The sequence below is a fragment of the Osmerus eperlanus genome, chromosome 4 (genome assembly GCF_963692335.1).
Source record: "Osmerus eperlanus chromosome 4, fOsmEpe2.1, whole genome shotgun sequence".
Classification (NCBI taxonomy): domain Eukaryota; kingdom Metazoa; phylum Chordata; class Actinopteri; order Osmeriformes; family Osmeridae; genus Osmerus; species Osmerus eperlanus.
Window position 1 is genome coordinate 14,085,465 of NC_085021.1, and position 17,128 is coordinate 14,102,592.

General features: G+C 40.9%; 2 protein-coding genes across 4 annotated transcripts; one reads left to right on the plus strand and one right to left on the minus strand.

Annotated features, from left to right (window-relative positions):
* Nucleotides 1-7,210: 7,210 nt before the first annotated feature.
* Nucleotides 7,211-11,626, minus strand: LOC134018947 (diphosphoinositol polyphosphate phosphohydrolase 1-like). 2 transcript variants are annotated; one of them, XM_062459340.1, is made up of 5 exons: nt 11,342-11,626; nt 10,914-11,012; nt 8,729-8,773; nt 8,541-8,625; nt 7,211-8,344 (listed from the first exon to the last, which is right to left on the minus strand). In XM_062459340.1, exons 1-5 carry the CDS (start codon nt 11,438-11,440, stop codon nt 8,151-8,153), a joined length of 522 nt encoding a protein of 173 aa, XP_062315324.1. In that variant the 5' UTR covers nt 11,441-11,626; the 3' UTR covers nt 7,211-8,150. The 2 variants fall into 2 exon arrangements, with proteins under 2 accessions (XP_062315324.1, XP_062315323.1); XM_062459339.1 differs by having other exon boundaries at nt 10,902-11,012; nt 11,342-11,625.
* Nucleotides 11,627-12,360: 734 nt separating this feature from the next.
* Nucleotides 12,361-14,662, plus strand: LOC134018946 (suppressor of cytokine signaling 2-like). Of its 2 annotated transcripts, XM_062459338.1 has the most exons (4): nt 12,361-12,664; nt 13,123-13,401; nt 13,568-14,070; nt 14,391-14,406. In XM_062459338.1, exons 2-3 carry the CDS (start codon nt 13,140-13,142, stop codon nt 14,062-14,064), a joined length of 759 nt encoding a protein of 252 aa, XP_062315322.1. In that variant the 5' UTR covers nt 12,361-12,664; nt 13,123-13,139; the 3' UTR covers nt 14,065-14,070; nt 14,391-14,406. The 2 variants fall into 2 exon arrangements, with proteins under 2 accessions (XP_062315322.1, XP_062315321.1); XM_062459337.1 differs by having other exon boundaries at nt 12,363-12,664; nt 13,568-14,662.
* Nucleotides 14,663-17,128: the final 2,466 nt, after the last annotated feature.

Genomic DNA, 17,128 nt, shown 5'->3' on the forward strand with positions numbered 1-17,128 from the left:
GTCACTCTGACCACGCCATGGTCCACCTGATTCCTGCATACAGGCAGAAGCTAAAGCGCTGTAAGCCTGCTGTGAGGACATCAAAACAGTGGACCAGTGAAGCTATGGAGGATCTGCGGGCGTGCTTGGACTGCACTGACTGGGACATGTTCACGACTGCTACCAATAGTCTGGATGAGCTCACAGAGGCTGTGACATCATACATCAGCTTCTGTGAGGACTGCTGTATACCAACACGCACCAGGGTAAGCTACAACAACAACAAACCCTGGTTTACAGCTAAACTCAGAAGGTTGAGGTCAGAGAAAGAGGCCGCGTTTAGGAGTGGGGACAAAGACAGTTTCAAGGAGTCGAAGAACAGGTTTAGCAAGGCGGTGAGGGAGGCTAAACGACTGTACTCAGAGAGACTAAAACACCAATTCTCTGCAAACGACTCTGCTTCTGTCTGGAGAGGGCTCAGGCAGATTACCAACTACAAGCCCAGAGCCCCCCACTCCACTAACGACTCCCGCCTGGCCAACGACCTGAATGAGTTCTACTGCAGATTTGAAAGACAATTGGACAGTCCTGAACTACCCCTTCCCACCCAGGAGGCCTCCCACCTCCCCCCCTCTACAGTGACGACTCTCTCCATTCAGGAGGGTGAAGTTAACAGACTTTTCAAGAGGCAGAATCCCCGCAAAGCAGCTGGGCCGGACTCTGTCTCTCCAGCCACCCTCAAGCACTGCGCTGACCAGCTGTCTCCGGTGTTTACCTACATCTTTAACACCTCCCTTGAGACATGCCATGTGCCAGCCTGTCTCAAGTCCTCCACCATCATCCCTGTGCCCAAAAAGCCAAGGCCAACAGGACATAATGACTACAGACCCGTCGCCCTGACCTCTGTGGTAATGAAGTCTTTCGAGCGCCTGGTGCTGGCACACCTTAAATCCATCACTGACCCTCTACTGGACCCCCTGCAGTTTGCCTACAGAGCCAACAGGTCTGTGGACGATGCAGTTAACATGGCCCTCCACTTCACCCTACAGCACCTGGACTCCCCAGCATCCTATTCCAGGATCCTGTTTGTGGACTTCAGCTCTGCCTTCAATACCATCATCCCCGCCCTGCTTCAGGACAAGCTCTCCCAGCTGAACGTGCCTGATTCCACCTGCAGGTGGATCACAGACTTCCTGTCTGACAGGAAGCAGTGCATTAAGCTGGGAACACAAGTCTCTGACTCCCGGTCCATCAGCACCGGATCACCTCAGGGCTGCGTCCTTTCTCCTCTGCTCTTCTCCCTGTACACCAACAGTTGCACCTCCAGTCATCCGTCCGTCAAACTCCTGAAGTTTGCGGACGACACCACCCTTATTGGGCTCATCTCTGGTGGAGACGAGTCTGATTATAGGTGGGAAGCGGCCAACCTGGTGACCTGGTGCAGCCAGAACAACTTAGAGCTCAATGCTCTTAAGACAGTGGAGATGGTTGTGGACTTCAGGAGGAACACAGCCCCACTCACCCCCATCACCCTGTGTGACTCCCCAGTCAACACTGTGGAGTCCTTCCGCTTCCTGGGCACTATCCTCTCCCAGGACCTCAAGTGGGAACTGAACATCAGCTCCCTCATCAAGAAAGCACAACAGAGGATGTACTTCCTTCGGCAGCTGAAGAAGTTCAACCTGCCAAAGACAATGATGGTGCACTTCTACTCAGCCATCATTGAGTCCATCCTCACCTCCTCCATCACCGTCTGGTACGCTGCTGCCACTGCCAAGGACAAGAGCAGTCTGCAGCGTATCATCCGCACTGCTGAGAAGGTGATTGGCTGCAATCTGCCTACCCTCGAGGACCTGCACACCTCGAGGGTAGGCAATCTTCCTCGCTCGCCCTGAGGCGAGCGAGGAAGATTGTGGCCGACTCCTCCCACCCTGGACACTCCCTGTTTCAGTCACTCCCCTCCGGCAGAAGGCTGCGGTCCATCAGGACCAATACCTCACGCCACAAAAACAGTTTCTTCCCTTCCGCTGTTGGCCTCTTCAACAAGGCCAAGGGACCACACTGACTCTAATGACTTCTTGCTTAAAACACACTGCTTTTTGCACTGCATTACAAAATGGTATCTTGTACATTTGTATTTTTTGTAATATTTGTATTTTTATATTGTAATTTACGGCAACTTATATTTTATTGTATATTTAATTCAATTCTAATCCCACTTAGTACTGCTAGTTTATGTACCCTTAGTATAGATAGTCCACATATTTAAATTTTAGGTATATGTTTATTGTATGCACCTTCCTGCCAAAGCAAATTCCTTGTCTGTGCAAACTTTCATGGCGAATAAATCCCATTCTGATTCTGACTGAATAAAATGTTTTTATTCAAATGAATTGTTATCTTCCCTGAGTTACCGCTAGGTGGAACCATGCACATTCCTTTGAGAGTAAATGGAAGGAGGAAGGTTTTTATATTTTTTGGGTAACTTCCTTCTTAATTTAATAGCTTTTATAATCCATACTGTACTATAGCCACATATCATTTATAAAGAACGCAATTGTAATAGTGTACATATCCGGATGAGCCAAAACGTTACGAAAACTCACAGGTGAAGCGAATAAAGTTATTCATCTCCAACTAATGGCACATGTCCAGGGGCCCGTTCTCCGTACGTCTCTTATTACATCCGAGATCAAATGACACATCCAAGATGACATCATCTTGCTTATCATGATCTGGCTAATTCGGTTCTTCGAACATACTTGTTGTTTATGATTAGTATAGCTGGATTGAGAACATGACAAGCCGGTGGAGGGAGAGAGGGAGAGTGACGTGCTGTTAAAGGGGCGATTGATTGTTTTTTTGGGGTATTTCACACTGAAATGGCCCGGGTGCTGTTCTATGCCCCCTTATACATCCAGTGAAATTTTCCCGGGAAAAAACGCTAGGTTTTCTCCTTTTATGGTATGATCATGAATATATAGATGAGCTGCGCGCTGATTGGTTGGTCTACAACGAGTGAAGCTGTCTGCGGAGCAAAGACGCAACATGGCCAACACTCACTGAAACATCGAAAGTGGAGACTTGAAATAAAAACGTACAAATAAATCTATTTTGTCTAAACAACACTGTTTTCAACAGATTGACTAGATATCATTTGAAATGATTACGTTAGTTGTTTCCACTTCTGTTGTCGAAGCAAACAGGATCGACCTAGGTGGGTAACGTTAGCACTACAGCTTAGCAAACAAACTATCATGATTCAACTCAGCTTCAGTTAGCTCTAGCTATCTTGCTGAAAAATAGATCTGGACAAACATCTTGAATTGTAGTTTTACATGACAACACGGGTTATTTATTTGAATGAAACACAGTCAGGAACATGAAATAACGTTAGCCCCATTGCCAATAAACTAGGCTAAGGTGTTTTCGTTATCTAGCTGTTCTTGCATTCCTTGCAAATCACTGTTAATAAAAAGCAGATGAGCTAGAGTCTATAGTTAACATTGACTAGACGGGCATAGCTGACGTTTGCGTAGATCTCTGTGCAGTTCGACCCTGGACACATTTGCGCGAACCATTTCACCAAGGACGGTTTTGGTTTGGTTCATTTCACCGGGGCGGGATTTTTTCATGTCACGTGGCACGAGCATAAAGAAATAAATTAAAGTCTCTGCGCCGCGAAGCGGTTTTCACTTTTCTATCATTTCACTGTGTGGGGAATTGGCAAATTGGCGCCCCCTTCAGGCAGTTGCAGGCACCCCTGCTTGCTGAGAAGGTGCCGTGCACAGAAGCTGTGTGAAAAAAGGGGAGGGGGACAGACAGCTCACCTGACTGGGTCTCCCAAATGGAACGGACAAGACGATTGTGGTCACCAAGGTGAATTGGTTTAGTCTTGACTTCTGGTCGTGAGTGACAGTGTTGGGGGGATGGGAAATCTGTTGACTGTTGAGTGCCAAAGAAGATGGACAGGAAAAGGTCAAGTAAGCCATCAGGTGCCCAATTTCGAAAAAAAGAAAAGAAGAAGAGGAGAAACGAGAAAAAGATACAGGTATGCAAATATGTCTGTATGATTATTACGGTATCCATGTCATGAATGAACGGCTAATGTTAATTGGTGGGTATAGGCTAACTCTTACGTTTGTTAGCCTTTTTGCTATGATGCTTGCTATGCAACAACAATATTTCGGTTTTAACTCAACAAACACTAGATAACATTTCACCATAATAGTGTGCTTTGCAACAAAACTGTTACAAGTTCAGTTATTATTTATTTTCATGAAAAATGTATCCTGCTCCACAATGTGAAGCAGGATTTGCTATGAAGCTGTTGCTGAAAAGAGGTGCGTTCCGACCTTATCTTCATCACAACCGCAAGCTGTAGTATGATTTTGTCGGGTAACAGTTATTAGCAATGCTAACGTATCCTGTATCTAGCACCTGCCTTTCTCCAGTTCTTTCGAATAGATAATCTAGACAAGCGTTAGCAATAGGCTAGACTGCTATTCGTTTTCGGAAGCTTCCCTTCCAATGCCGACTACAGTTAGTCTAGCTAGAGTCATTTGCTAAGTAAGGTATGTTGATGTGTTTAGAAAGTATTTAGCATTCTACCTATGCTAGATACAGGAGACGTTAGCATTGCAGGCTAACTGTTAGCGACAAAATCATACTTACAGCTTGCGTTTGTGATGAGCATACGGTTGGAACAGCACCTCTTTTCAGCAACAGCCGCTTAGCAAATCCTTCTTTAAATTGTCCTAGGTTTTCCAAACTGTCGTTGGTGAAATGGTTCGAACAAATGAAGAACCAAGGGTCGAACTTCACAGGGATCTTCTCGTAGACAAACATCAGCCATGCCCGTCAAGAGTTTGGTTCCGTGGGAAGACTATGACTCTCAGCATTCCCTATACAGCCCGGAACACTGCATTTACGACCGTGGTCCATTTTCAATATCCTTAGAAAAAGTTTCTTCTTTCAAATCCCGTGGAAGTAGGCTACAGAGCAGCGCGCTGATAAACTAGTGTCTGAGATCTACGTGAGCTCCAGTAGTTCCTGGGCCAGAACACCGGTGGGCTGGTCTGAAGGTAAATGTTGGGGCGTGACAAAGAGCCAAAAAAGGAGGAGCCCCGTTGGGACGTCACAGCGGGGAATGTTTTTGAAGGCTATCGTTTCACAGCAGCAGTTACAAATTGTGAGATTTATATAGGAAAGAGGCGTCAATGGACGTTGAGGTTCACTGTATGTCTGTTTTACACACCAAACTGTCATTTTTCAACTATGAAAAGGTAAAATCGGTTTTGCAGTCAATCGCCCCTTTAAACCTTGAGCCTATTCTGGCCAGGCATGTGGACGTCAATTTATCACGTGCCACCTTACCTAAACATAATTGGAAACACATGGAAGACTAAGAGCAGGAGGTCATGATGATTTGGCTCATCGGTATACAGTAGGCTATTTGCCAAAAGTTTGCCAAAAGTTTTGGCAGTGACATACATTTTGTGTTTGTTGCTTAGTTGTTGTGATGTTGATTCACACATTGTTTCTCGATAATTGTGCAAGTGATCAGTTGCATTTTAAATAAAAGCTTAATTTTCCCTTCATCACAAAAACCCACATATGTTTTGTGGGGCCCTGGCATGAATTAACTAGCTAACTTAATTTCACTAAGTCATATCATATCATCAGCACATGGTAAAGTGTGAACAAGTTATAGTCAGATGATATCACTACCATTCTGATTGAATTATCAGAGCAGATTGATTTCTATAAAAGAGGGAACCTTTTGCATTTATTTAATGTTTTTGCCAATTAAAGCATAGAAACATGAAACATTTTCTACAAATACTAAACCAGCAAACTTTGCAAAACACAAAATCTGTCACTGCCAATACTTTTGGCCACAACTGTAGATCGCTAGATTTCCCTTTGAAAATTAAGAAAAGTCAGACACACAATAGGCAGTTTGCCAGTACATTTTATATAACTTGCATGACATTCATATTGTGCAAACATATTTAAAAACTCAATAAAAAACAACTACAGTGAAAAAAGGGAATCTGAGGGGACAGCCAAAAAAGATATGAGGCTGTGAGCACCTAGGATAAATTAGTTAATCTTTTTCAATTAAAGGCCCAGTTTCACAAGAAAATAATATTTGCATCCATGGTGTTGTTCCTGGCTTAACAATAATTAGTATTGCAAAATGTGCTGCCAAAACCCCACAACCTCTCAAACAGACCCGTTTTATTACTTCATCAAACTGCAGTTACATGGCAAAAATAGCCTTTGTATGTTTTTATTATAACTAAAACACCTAATTTCAAAACCATGATGGTGTGCACAAAATCCCCTGGACACACATTGTATAATTCTTGTATGTAAACAATATGGCCAGTGGACATATTATTCCATTGAAAGCATTCAGATGTAAGTCTACAGAACATACTGGATGTCCAACAGGCATGAAAGAAATGGGATGCCTAGTTCTTAAGAAAAAGTTAGGAGTTGAAAAGTCCAATCAAATCCACAAAAAAAATGTAGCCTATATTATTGAATATTGTATGCATTATTACCAGAACAATATGTTTATTGTCCTCATTTTACATTTGTGAAACTACCATATGAGTGGTGAGACCCCTCATGGCAATACAAGACTTACATACTAAGTGTGTTGACATGAATGACAAGATAAAAACAGCAAATGATATGGCCGTCACGAGATTCTTAAAATGACTGAATAATGGCATAAACAATAAAAGATCATATCAACGTATAACTAGTGCTTCTCAGGAACAACCTAGAAAAACAACTAAAGTAAAATGTCCAGTGTTTATTGGAAAGAAAAGGGAACTATCGCAGTGTAAACATTAGAAATACAATTCAAAAGTATAATGAAATAATTTGTTTATACTGATATTTACAGTGAGCGAACCATATCGCAACAGGGCTAGTTTACACCTTAGTGATCAGCCTCTCCAGTACAAAGTATCTTCCTACAGTGCACTTACACATAGCCCACTCCACTGAGAGCATAATACATATATACATTTAGTCATTTAGCAGACGCTCTTATCCAGAGCGACTTACAGTAAGTACAGGGACATTCCCCCGAGGCAAGTAGGGTGAAGTGCCTTGCCCAAGGACACAACGTCAGTTGGCATGACCGGGAATCGAACTGGCAACCTTCGGATTACTAGTCCGATTCCCTCACCGCTCAGCCATCTGACTCCCATATAATGGCATAACCATCAACCAACCTCTAAAATAAATAAAAACAAATGTACACGGACATAAGGTAATAGAATGAAGTGAAAAGGTGCTGTACAGTAGGATAGATTATTTTGTGATTTAAAGGGAAGGTTTAAAAGTTTAAAAACTCAACAGTCTCTTCCCAGAAATCATGCACGGGTTACTCAGGATAAATTCCTGTTTCATAACTTCCATGTTGTGAGCAGTTTCAAGTAGGAACTATTTTCTTTCCAACCAATTACACCCGCCAAGCATTTCACTGTGCAGAAGGAAGCGTACATATACTCATGGGCGAGAGGCTTGTGCTCCATGCTCATGGTACAGTTGGCCGGTATACTTCGGATCATGATTTCTGGAAAGAGACATTGCTTTTGAGTTTTTCATATGTATTTAAGGGGCCACTTTGAGCACCACACGACTAGCCCAATCTAGTTACATTATATTGAAGAGAAGGCAGACATCTCTAGAGCGGATATCTCCAAACCCAGCAACTCACACTAAAACAATCTAGACAGATGAATAGCACTGTGGGTAAGAGGAAACATTTGTTTTTGATTTGAAGTTGAACTGTCCCTTTAATGAAACATGATAAACAGCACTTCATAATACTATTCCCCAAAGTATCAGATTTAGAAAATCTACCCTGCATGTGAATCAGTTCAACGGTGCATATACATAAGTGTTTTCACAGTAGAAAGTCAAAGCAATAGAAAGTCGCAAAAAGCAGAAAGGCAAACCTTCAGATTTCAATAACCAAATAACCTGTCTCTTGTCAAGTATTTACATTCACTCCAGGACAAGAAGGTAAGGCTTTTCAGTTGTTGTTAAAGTTAGAAAATGAGCAAAAGCAGTACTGTTAACATTCTAAGTAAAAAAAAGAGGACGTGGAGGTATCCAGAAGCCTCTGTAGCACTAAGCTTTAGTCAACTTTTACTGGACATGGAACTCTGGCTGATACTGTAGGAGGTGGAGAGTTCTCCTTCCATTGTGGCCATCATTGGTGTCATGTTGCTGGTGAGGCAGCTCTGGAGGGCTTCAAAATAGGAAGCCTGCACAGGCTTATGGCAGAGAAGAATTTTCTTGGCATCCTCTGTAGTAAACCATTCCCGTTTTCTCCCTAGCAAAAGATACAATAGTCAAGCAGCAGTCTAGACTGCTATGATGTGTACAACATAAGAATGCAGCATGACAAATACTGGTTCACAATTGTATTGTGTTTTCACAGACACAGATCTGGTTGTCTATATATTTTTACAATCCCACGGGAAAATATATTTGTATGTTGTGCAAACAGAATTGTCAATTAATCCTACCAATATTTACAGAGTCCTCCCAGTCCTCCAAGATGTCGGTTACTGTAAGGACATAGACATACGTTCTGTGCTTCCTGTCTCTGTTCTGGAAAAGAGCAAGAGTTTGTGTCAACAGAGCATAACAAGCTGCATATCGTCTGTTTTTCAACATATGTAAAGATATAACAGTTACACTGAAATATTCTTACCTCAAATACCCCAACTAGTCGCCCCAATGTCCCCTTTACACCGGCCTGTGAAGTTACAAAGATACAGAGAGTGTAAAGACCTACTCTGATAATCATTTACCATTAGTAATGTGTGTGTTAAAAAGAATTACAGACAGCATAAGTGGATGAGTGCATTACTATGTTACAACATTAATACAACAGAACAAAATGCTGCGTCACCAGAAAATGTATATTGGAAATGAGATCTCAGCTGACCTCGGCTGATAAAGATGGTAGTAGGACTACTGGGTATATGGTCTCAGAGGGGACAGTAGGAGCTGATCTTGGCAGCCTTTAAATCAGTGGTGCCGTCAGGGGGGGGGTCACATATCGTCCCCCATCCTGATTTTTTTTCATGAATGGAAAGTTAGAATTCACCTTGACATAGGCTACTGGGAGTTATGTTATGGCTTGTATGACCAATCCACTTAAAAATACATTGTTTTTAATACATATTTTGGTTGTTAGGCTTTTCTGTAAAAACATGTAACTCCGCCAGCTGCGTCACCCCCCATTTTTTCGGGGCTGCAGCCCCAAACCTTTTGAGTGTAGCAAATATTATTTTTCTCAACAACAAAAAACAATGTGTGTGGTGTGAGTTTTTATCAAAATAAATGCAGTGTCTTTAGCATGTCAGTGAAGGTCTCTAGCTCTAACTAACTGTCTGAGGGGGTGTGAGTCTGATGGTGTGCACTGAGTGAAACTAGTCAGTGACAGCGGAAAGAGAGTCAGCGGGAAGAGACTAGAGAAGAAATGGCAGAACCAGGCAAAAACAACTGGGTATTATGGAATGTTTCCAAAAGAGGAGTAAATGTAAGAATCTAGCTTATAAAGAAAGTGCCTGTTAATTTATGATATCAGATTTGGCACCTACTGACAGTCAGGATAACAATATGAGTCTGGCGTAATGTTAGACATGAAGCAAAAAAAAACTTTTGTGGCTCAAATTAATGCTAAAACGTTTCACTTGCGCGCTTGTGTGTGCCCTTCAAACAAAATGAGTATACAAATCAACCGGGGCCTGCAATACTAGCTTTCTATGTTGATATGTTGTCCCTAGCTGAGGTCAAATAAACTCTACTCAAGGTCTTAAAGGTGACATGACATGAAAACTTCACTTTAGGAGGTTATTTAACATTAATATGAGTTCCCCTAGCCTGCCTTTGGTCCCCCAGTGGCTAGAATTTTCGATCGGTGTAAACCAAGCCCTGGGTGTTCTTCTCCGCCTTTCAGAAAATGAAAGCTCAATTGCTCTGTTTGAAAATCTCCTCTTTGTTACGTCACAAGGAGGAAGGTTACCTCCCCTCTCTCTGCTTTGCTAGCCCAGAGAATCTGGCCCGCCAATAAGAAACTGAGCTACGACCGTGCAAGTGTTTTTATCCTAGAGAGACATCATGGCTTGCAAACGAACGAAGCATTACATTTGCTCAGTTTGGATGTACAAAGGAAAACAAAAATCTTTTTACAGTTCCTTCATCTGAGCCTCTGAAGACCCAGTATATTAATTGTATTTTCTCTGGAAATGCGCCTACACAACTTCTGTTGTAGGCACATTTGTTTTGTATGTCTGTTCCAAACACTTCAGCCACGACTGTTTCCTCAACTTGAGCTAATACAAAACTGGCCTTGCTGAAATTAAATTCTGGATCAGTACTAACTCTCCTTCGTCCAGCTACTAACCTCGGACAAGTAAGTTAACTAACGCTATATCATTTTGTAGCTTTACTGTATATGGTTACCTAGCTTGCTACCCTTAGAATGTGGCTGTAACATTAGCTCTGCAGCTAACAGCTGAGTTACTGTCGCTAATGGAAAGGTGTATATAGCATCAAGTATGTGTGTGAATACACATGCTGTAACGTGAGTGTTGTACACTTCTTTGTTATTTGGATAACCGTTCTGCTGTTGGTGTTATGGCGCGCGCAATATCCGCCTTTCCCCTCATTGAAATGACTGACTGTGTACCTCTGCAACAGGCATTTCCATGCGTTTACAACAAATCACTATGCAACACAAACTATTTTTTGAATATTTTTTAATACATGAGCCATGGTCCATTCTTTTTTAAATTAACACTTGAATGGTACGAATGTGTGGCTGCTTTTGATCCACCTTCCTAAACCATAAATTAAGATAATTCCAAAACGCATACCTCCTCACACACCTCTCGAACAGCAGCAACGTTGGGCTCTTCCTCAGGTTCCATTCCTCCACCGGGTACAATCCACTTGTCTGGATGTCGCCTACTACTCACCAACAAAACCTAAATGCACCGTGGAACATTTAACTATTATGGGACTCACAACCAATGCCTTTTGTATTCCGACACTGATGATTATCATGAGACGACAATCATTGAAATACATAAACTTCGCTGAATGCATTCACAAACACACTCACCCAATCACTTAACTGAAAGAGGGCTTGGTCGTGAAAACAGACTACAGCTTTTAAAGTGCCAAGCTCTTTGACCAACACAAGCGTTAAAAGGGAACACGTTTCACTGTCGGACTTCTATCCTTTCAACAGCACATGGGCTGTAAGCCTGTTACTCTATGCTTGGCCCGTTTCGTTTTATACCCTCGGATTTACCTCTTCCTCACTCTCGCTTCTGAAGCACAGACAGGCGGCGCGCTTCTTGAAGCCATCTCCGTCGTATGTCCGCGTTTGGTTCGATTTAAGCTTCATCATTGCGGGTTTTATAACAGAACCAGTGGAAGGAAAATAGTCTTTAAATCCTATAACAAAACCTCACAGTAAATATCCTTTTAAAGTTTGGAATTACTTCAGTAAACTTCTTCGCTTCATTTTTCAAGCGCATTTTCCGAACAGACGCCATTACGCAGTACGATCCATTGCGTAATCTACGCGCATCGCGTCGAGTTTGCGACGTATGGCTACTTAAACACACATTTGTATTCTTGAGAATGCTATTATCCTTAAAGGTGTATTAGCCTGCCCAAGTTTACTGAAGCTGAGTAACGTGGAATCGATGGCTATGATATACATTTCTTGGAATTTGAGAGCTGCAATGTTGTCTGATTTATATCTAGCTACCATATTATAGTAAACTCGACAGTAGTTGATATTCCAGAGTGCACACATGTAGGGTCAGTCCACGTGATCGACCCAAATAAGGGAAAGGTTTATAATTAACGAAGACGATCAGCTGTTAGACGTATGGTCCCCCCTGCTTCTCTGAAATGTGAGCGTTTACATGTTTTCATAATGCAAATGTACCTACCAGACCCTATCTTACTTTAACATTTAGTTTATCACATTATGCGAATTCGAGGGTTATCTTTATCCCACCTTGCCTTTTGGCATGAGTAATTCTCTCAGACTTTTTGTTGAATAACTATTATAAAAATCTTAAAAGTCTTAGTTTTAAAACTAGTCCTAAATATACTAGGCCTACAGTCAACTAGGCCTAGACTTTGTGTTAGACTCAAAAAAAGCATTAAAAAAAAGATGTAGCCTATGTGTGGATCTTATTAATCTTTTTACAATTTTGCGACAGATTAGCGGTGCAGAGCTCGAGTACCCAGTGGATAGACCTAAAGGTGTACACGTGACCTGTCTTTCTGGGAATGTTCCTAGAAAGATGTGCGCTTGATTCTATCGAGTGAAAATGAAAACGCTGTAGCCTATTCAGGGTAAACGGAAAGCTGGAAGCATGAACTTGCCAATGCTTGTGTGAGCGATCGCGGGGGACAGGGGAAAAGTATGAACAGTATTTTCTCAACCAAAATATCTAAGAAAAGGCTGGATCAGTCATAAATGTTAATTGTATTGTAGACTTAAATCATAAACAATTAATAGCCTACCTAAGACTAAACGTTCCAGTGAAAGTAATAGCAACATAAGCTATAGTTACGACGTGAGATATCTGTCGGATTTTACTTCCAGACCACGGTATGAACAATCCTTTGTTTGCTGTCAATAATGTATAGTTTATGTAGCAATCGTATAAACACATTTACAATTGTTTTCAGCGATCAAGCCACAATTGGATAATCTTAAGAATTATTGAATGCCTAACTTTTGTGAGTATTATAATAATTAAGGCTATAATATTACAGAAAGTGTTATTTTCACATTTAGAGGAAAAGAACACTTTAGATATATTTTGGTGCACAGAAGTGGCAAAGCTTAAGGCTAAAAAGAGAAACGGTCATACTCGGCATATCGATGTGTATACAATTGTTAACCTGAATCTTACTGAATTATGTTTTACTTCATTGTCATAGCTTGTTTCAAATGTATTCGCAGGCATGTTTTACCCACTAGGCTGTAGTTTAATCAATGAGTCAGGCCATAGTCTTTGGTTGTAAATAAATGCTCTATGCAATACTGGTTATTTTTGCTATTAGTGTTTAACAGATTTCGGATGGGTCACTCTCAGTGCGCATCTATAGCAGACCATTACTCCCTGACCATTAAAACAAGTGGACATCAAACTGGGTGCCTCTGGAACCTCACATTTCGCCGTGTTCCAACACCGGAAGATTCAATGATACTACCGATTAGTGTCCCCGACAAGTCCCTCAGTACAGCCCAGTTTGAGAACAAAAAGCTGGACCCGCGTCGAAATGAATCTTGTCAGAATGCCGCAGATCTGCAAAAAGCCTTGTCCCACCTTCACCAGTCTGGTTAGTGCCACAATTGTGTTTTGTGTCTGACTATTTCAGGCAATTTTAATAATTTGACCACCGTATCTGGGTGACCTTCAATAAGATATATGTGTTATCGCTATTTTCATTTTCCACATCCCAACTCAAATTATTTGCCTTTGTCTGTGCTCGGTGTATTTTGCAGGCTGGTACTGGGGGGCCCTGAATGCTGCTCAGGCTGCCCAGGTGTTGACTGAATATCCAGAGGGTACATTCCTGCTGAGGGACAGCTCCTACCAGGGATACCTCCTCACCTTATCTTTGATGACCAGCATTGGCCCCACTCACATCCGCATTGAGTACTCTGGTGGCCTGTTTGGTTTTGACTCATTGATGGTGGCACGGCCACGGCTCAGGAAGTTTGGGAGTGCAGTGGATCTTATTCAACACTATTCTCTGACTTACAAACATCTGGCCAGTCAGAAAGAGGGTCTGAAAGCAGAAAATGAAACAGGACACACTGTTAACTCTGGCCCAGATCATTCATTGCAGCTCAAGCTCACACAGCCCCTCTTCAAAAACTCTCCCAGTCTACAGCACCTCTGTCGTGTAACTATCAATCATCATTCTCGCTCTCACCAACACTTGCCTCTACCTGGGAGGCTACTAGACTTCTTACTGGAGTACCCCTTTGTGCTGTAAGAAAATGTATGGAGATTAAAAATTTTACCCCTGAATTTGACTTTTTACATGTTGTTGATAATGCCTTTAATATAACTGAAGCTGCCATTTGATTCCACTAATAATACCATGTCAAAGCACAATTTAGTTGAACGAACATCCACCTCTTCATCAAAGTGCAGTTGTGTTGATAACCATTCGTTTTAGGGAAAAATAGCTGATAATCAAAAGTTATTTTGTGCAATAAAACATTTAAAAACACATCCTCCTGACCTATACTGTACATAAATGACAGTAATTTATGTGGATAAGATGAAGTGACTATTTAGAGATGACTAGCAAGAAAGGGTACAGAAAGTGAGAAAAACTAGATTAATGCCTTTTTGTTTACAATTATTTCTGGACAAACCATGTGTCAAAAAGAGGTTTGTACAATTTAGTACAGTATTTTAAAGTACATTTGTTAAGGTATTTACGAAACATTGTTTATTGAAGATTTATTTTCATTCATGTAGTTAACTATATTATAATAATGTTTCTACTCTATTGGTGTGCTTGCTGAGAGAAAGACTACTGAAGATATCTTGCATACTTATTATTCTTAACATTCTTTGTTTGAGCTTGAGAAGTCTTTGGATTTCAATTAAAAACGCTCCTTAATCGATTCTGTCCTGCTGATTAGTCCATTCATTTGCTTAAGAACCACCCACATTGCTCTCTCTGTCAGTTATCTCCCTCTTTATCTACATACATCAAATTTTTATTGTCAATCCATCTGTTTATCATCCAAATATTTCCCATAATCAGTTTTACTCTGGGGACATGACAGCTACTCATACTACTGTTTAACCCCTACATCCTTTATCTCACTCAGTTTATAATTATATTGTTTCTTCTTTCTATCCTTCTATTTGTCTTACTGTTCCAAAAACCTTTCAATTCTTAAGTCACATTTACATTTAGTCAATCTTTACTTATCTGCTGATTACGTTTTAGTAGACACTATATTGTTGAACTTGTGTGGTCCTTTTTTCCCATTGAAATTATCTTAAAGACAGGTACATGTAGTAACATTATAATACATGGTTGTTGTTGAGTTATTATAGTTAAAAGGATTACATAAATTATAACAGATAGTTAAACAGAATAACTAAATAAATAAGTTGAGAGAAATTCTGACATTGCAAATTATGTGATTTGCCCAAATGTTTAGTAAACTAAAGACAGCTCTTTGCCCTAAAATTTTAGCAAACTAAAGACAGCTATTTGCCCTAAAATTTTAAGTTGAATTATTACATAAGTAATTTTTTTTCTTTTTTAACATGTTATTCCCGGAATAGTTTATGTCTAAGTATATGAGTAGATAATGGTGCACAGCTTAAATATTTTTTATTTCCTTGTAGCTCTTCACATTTATCCAACTTTAGTCCAACTACCGCTCTCAGCTTTCTAGGAAAACCAGGCCTGCAGTAAGAATGCTATGTTCTCCCAGGAAACCATAGAAACTGGAACAAAGGTGTAAGTGTACTCAAGAGTGGCGATGGGACTGGGCGTGTAAACACCCATGCCTTTTCTAAGAATGATGTCAACTTGAGTTTCACAATTTCCTGTTATCAGCTGTTTCCAATTCAACTTAAGTTACACAATAATTGTTTCATGACTGGTAACAAAATAATAATCATGAAGTAACTTAGGGAGTTAACATGCTTTAATAAGGAACAGTAATGTGGTATTGCATACATGCAAACGCTTGTGTGTGCATGCATTTGTACCCGTTCATGCATGTGTGTGTGCATAGCATGCTTGTGTGTATATTCTTGCAGAGCTTATTGAGTGACTCACAGTTCTAGGAAGGAAAAATTCCTGGAGGTTGGTGCACCCGCAACTCACACCCACCTTATTCTCTGCTTCAAAGCTTCAACCTAGTAAAACAGGGAGAAAGAAAACAAGAATGCAAGCTTGTCAAAGTGTAAGAGGATAAAATATGAAAAAGCAGTTCATCTGAATATTCTCACTCTACTTCAGATATACACACAGTGGATGTTTTACATAAACCCTTTGCACGTTTTCCCAGTAAATTACTCACAAGGGAATTCTTTTAAATAGAACATTGGCTCTCCCTGACGATAATCACATTACTTAAGTTTACATCACTTTTAAATGGGAATATCAATGGTTCTTTTATTGAGTTTTGTTCTTCTTAATTGTTAGCAGAGCATATTCCATATTCACTATATACTGTAGCCCCTCTCTTTGTCCCTGCAGTTCGTGGTATTAATTACCAGTCATCACATGGATGGTGTATTTACAGCTCTTTCTCCTCATTGTAATATCATTTTCTCTGAACTGGCTGTCTTTGAGACAGAGACTCATCTGTTTTCAGAGAGCCTAGCCTCTGTTTTCAATCAGAGCTGAGTGAGGGGGGAGCAGGGAGGATGGGTGGAGGCACACACTGTGCAGAGCCCAGTGTGGGAGAAGAGAGTGAGCTGGTCTCAAATAGAACTGCAGTTCCACAATTGCAGTTTCCAGTTCCTGGAAAGAAGGAAGCATTTACTGAGAGATCCAATAATCAACCTGCAACCTGAAACTACTTTAACCACACTCTGTATGGACTCTGAAATGCACAAGTAGCTTTGGTTAAATGCAATAATGTCTCAATTTACTGAACAATTGGTTGTAAGTTTTCATTTGAGTGCTGAAACAGTTTCTTAGTTTTCGTTTTTTCAAGAGAGCTGACTTGCTCATTGTTGAAATAAACCCTTAATGAAACGCAACTGGAGGATGTTTGGGTCTGTGATATTAATGGCTTATGTAAAAGGTAAAGCGTTCAAAGAAATGTCACTTTTAGCTACCTAAAACTCAAACCATAAACAGGTTACTTCCAATCTCAACCCGCCACAAGGGCAGCCCTCTCGGTCTATGGAGAACTGGCGACATCTAGTGGTGATAAAGTATTCTGACACCTTCTCGTTGAAAGCTGTACATCCTAGTCTAGATCTCGAAATATTTTAGAGCTTAGTCAGTAAGATTGGTCTAAACAACATGGTAGCCAAATGGGCACATTGCAGTCGTCGTGTTACTGCAT

Excerpts from the sequence above, each read along its gene's own strand:
- LOC134018947 (XM_062459339.1), bottom strand. The coding sequence starts at position 11,440 with ATGATGAAGCTTAAATCGAACCAAACGCGGACATACGACGGAGATGGC. Across the intron at positions 11,013-11,341 it reads GAAGCGAGAGTGAGGAAGAG|GTTTTGTTGGTGAGTAGTAG; the intron begins GTAAATCCGAGG and ends CGGTGCATTTAG. Across the intron at positions 8,774-10,901 it reads TTCGAGAGGTGTGTGAGGAG|GCCGGTGTAAAGGGGACATT; the intron begins GTATGCGTTTTG and ends GTAACTTCACAG.
- LOC134018946 (XM_062459338.1), top strand. The coding sequence starts at position 13,140 with ATGGGTCACTCTCAGTGCGCATCTATAGCAGACCATTACTCCCTGACC. Across the intron at positions 13,402-13,567 it reads GTCCCACCTTCACCAGTCTG|GCTGGTACTGGGGGGCCCTG; the intron begins GTTAGTGCCACA and ends TGTATTTTGCAG.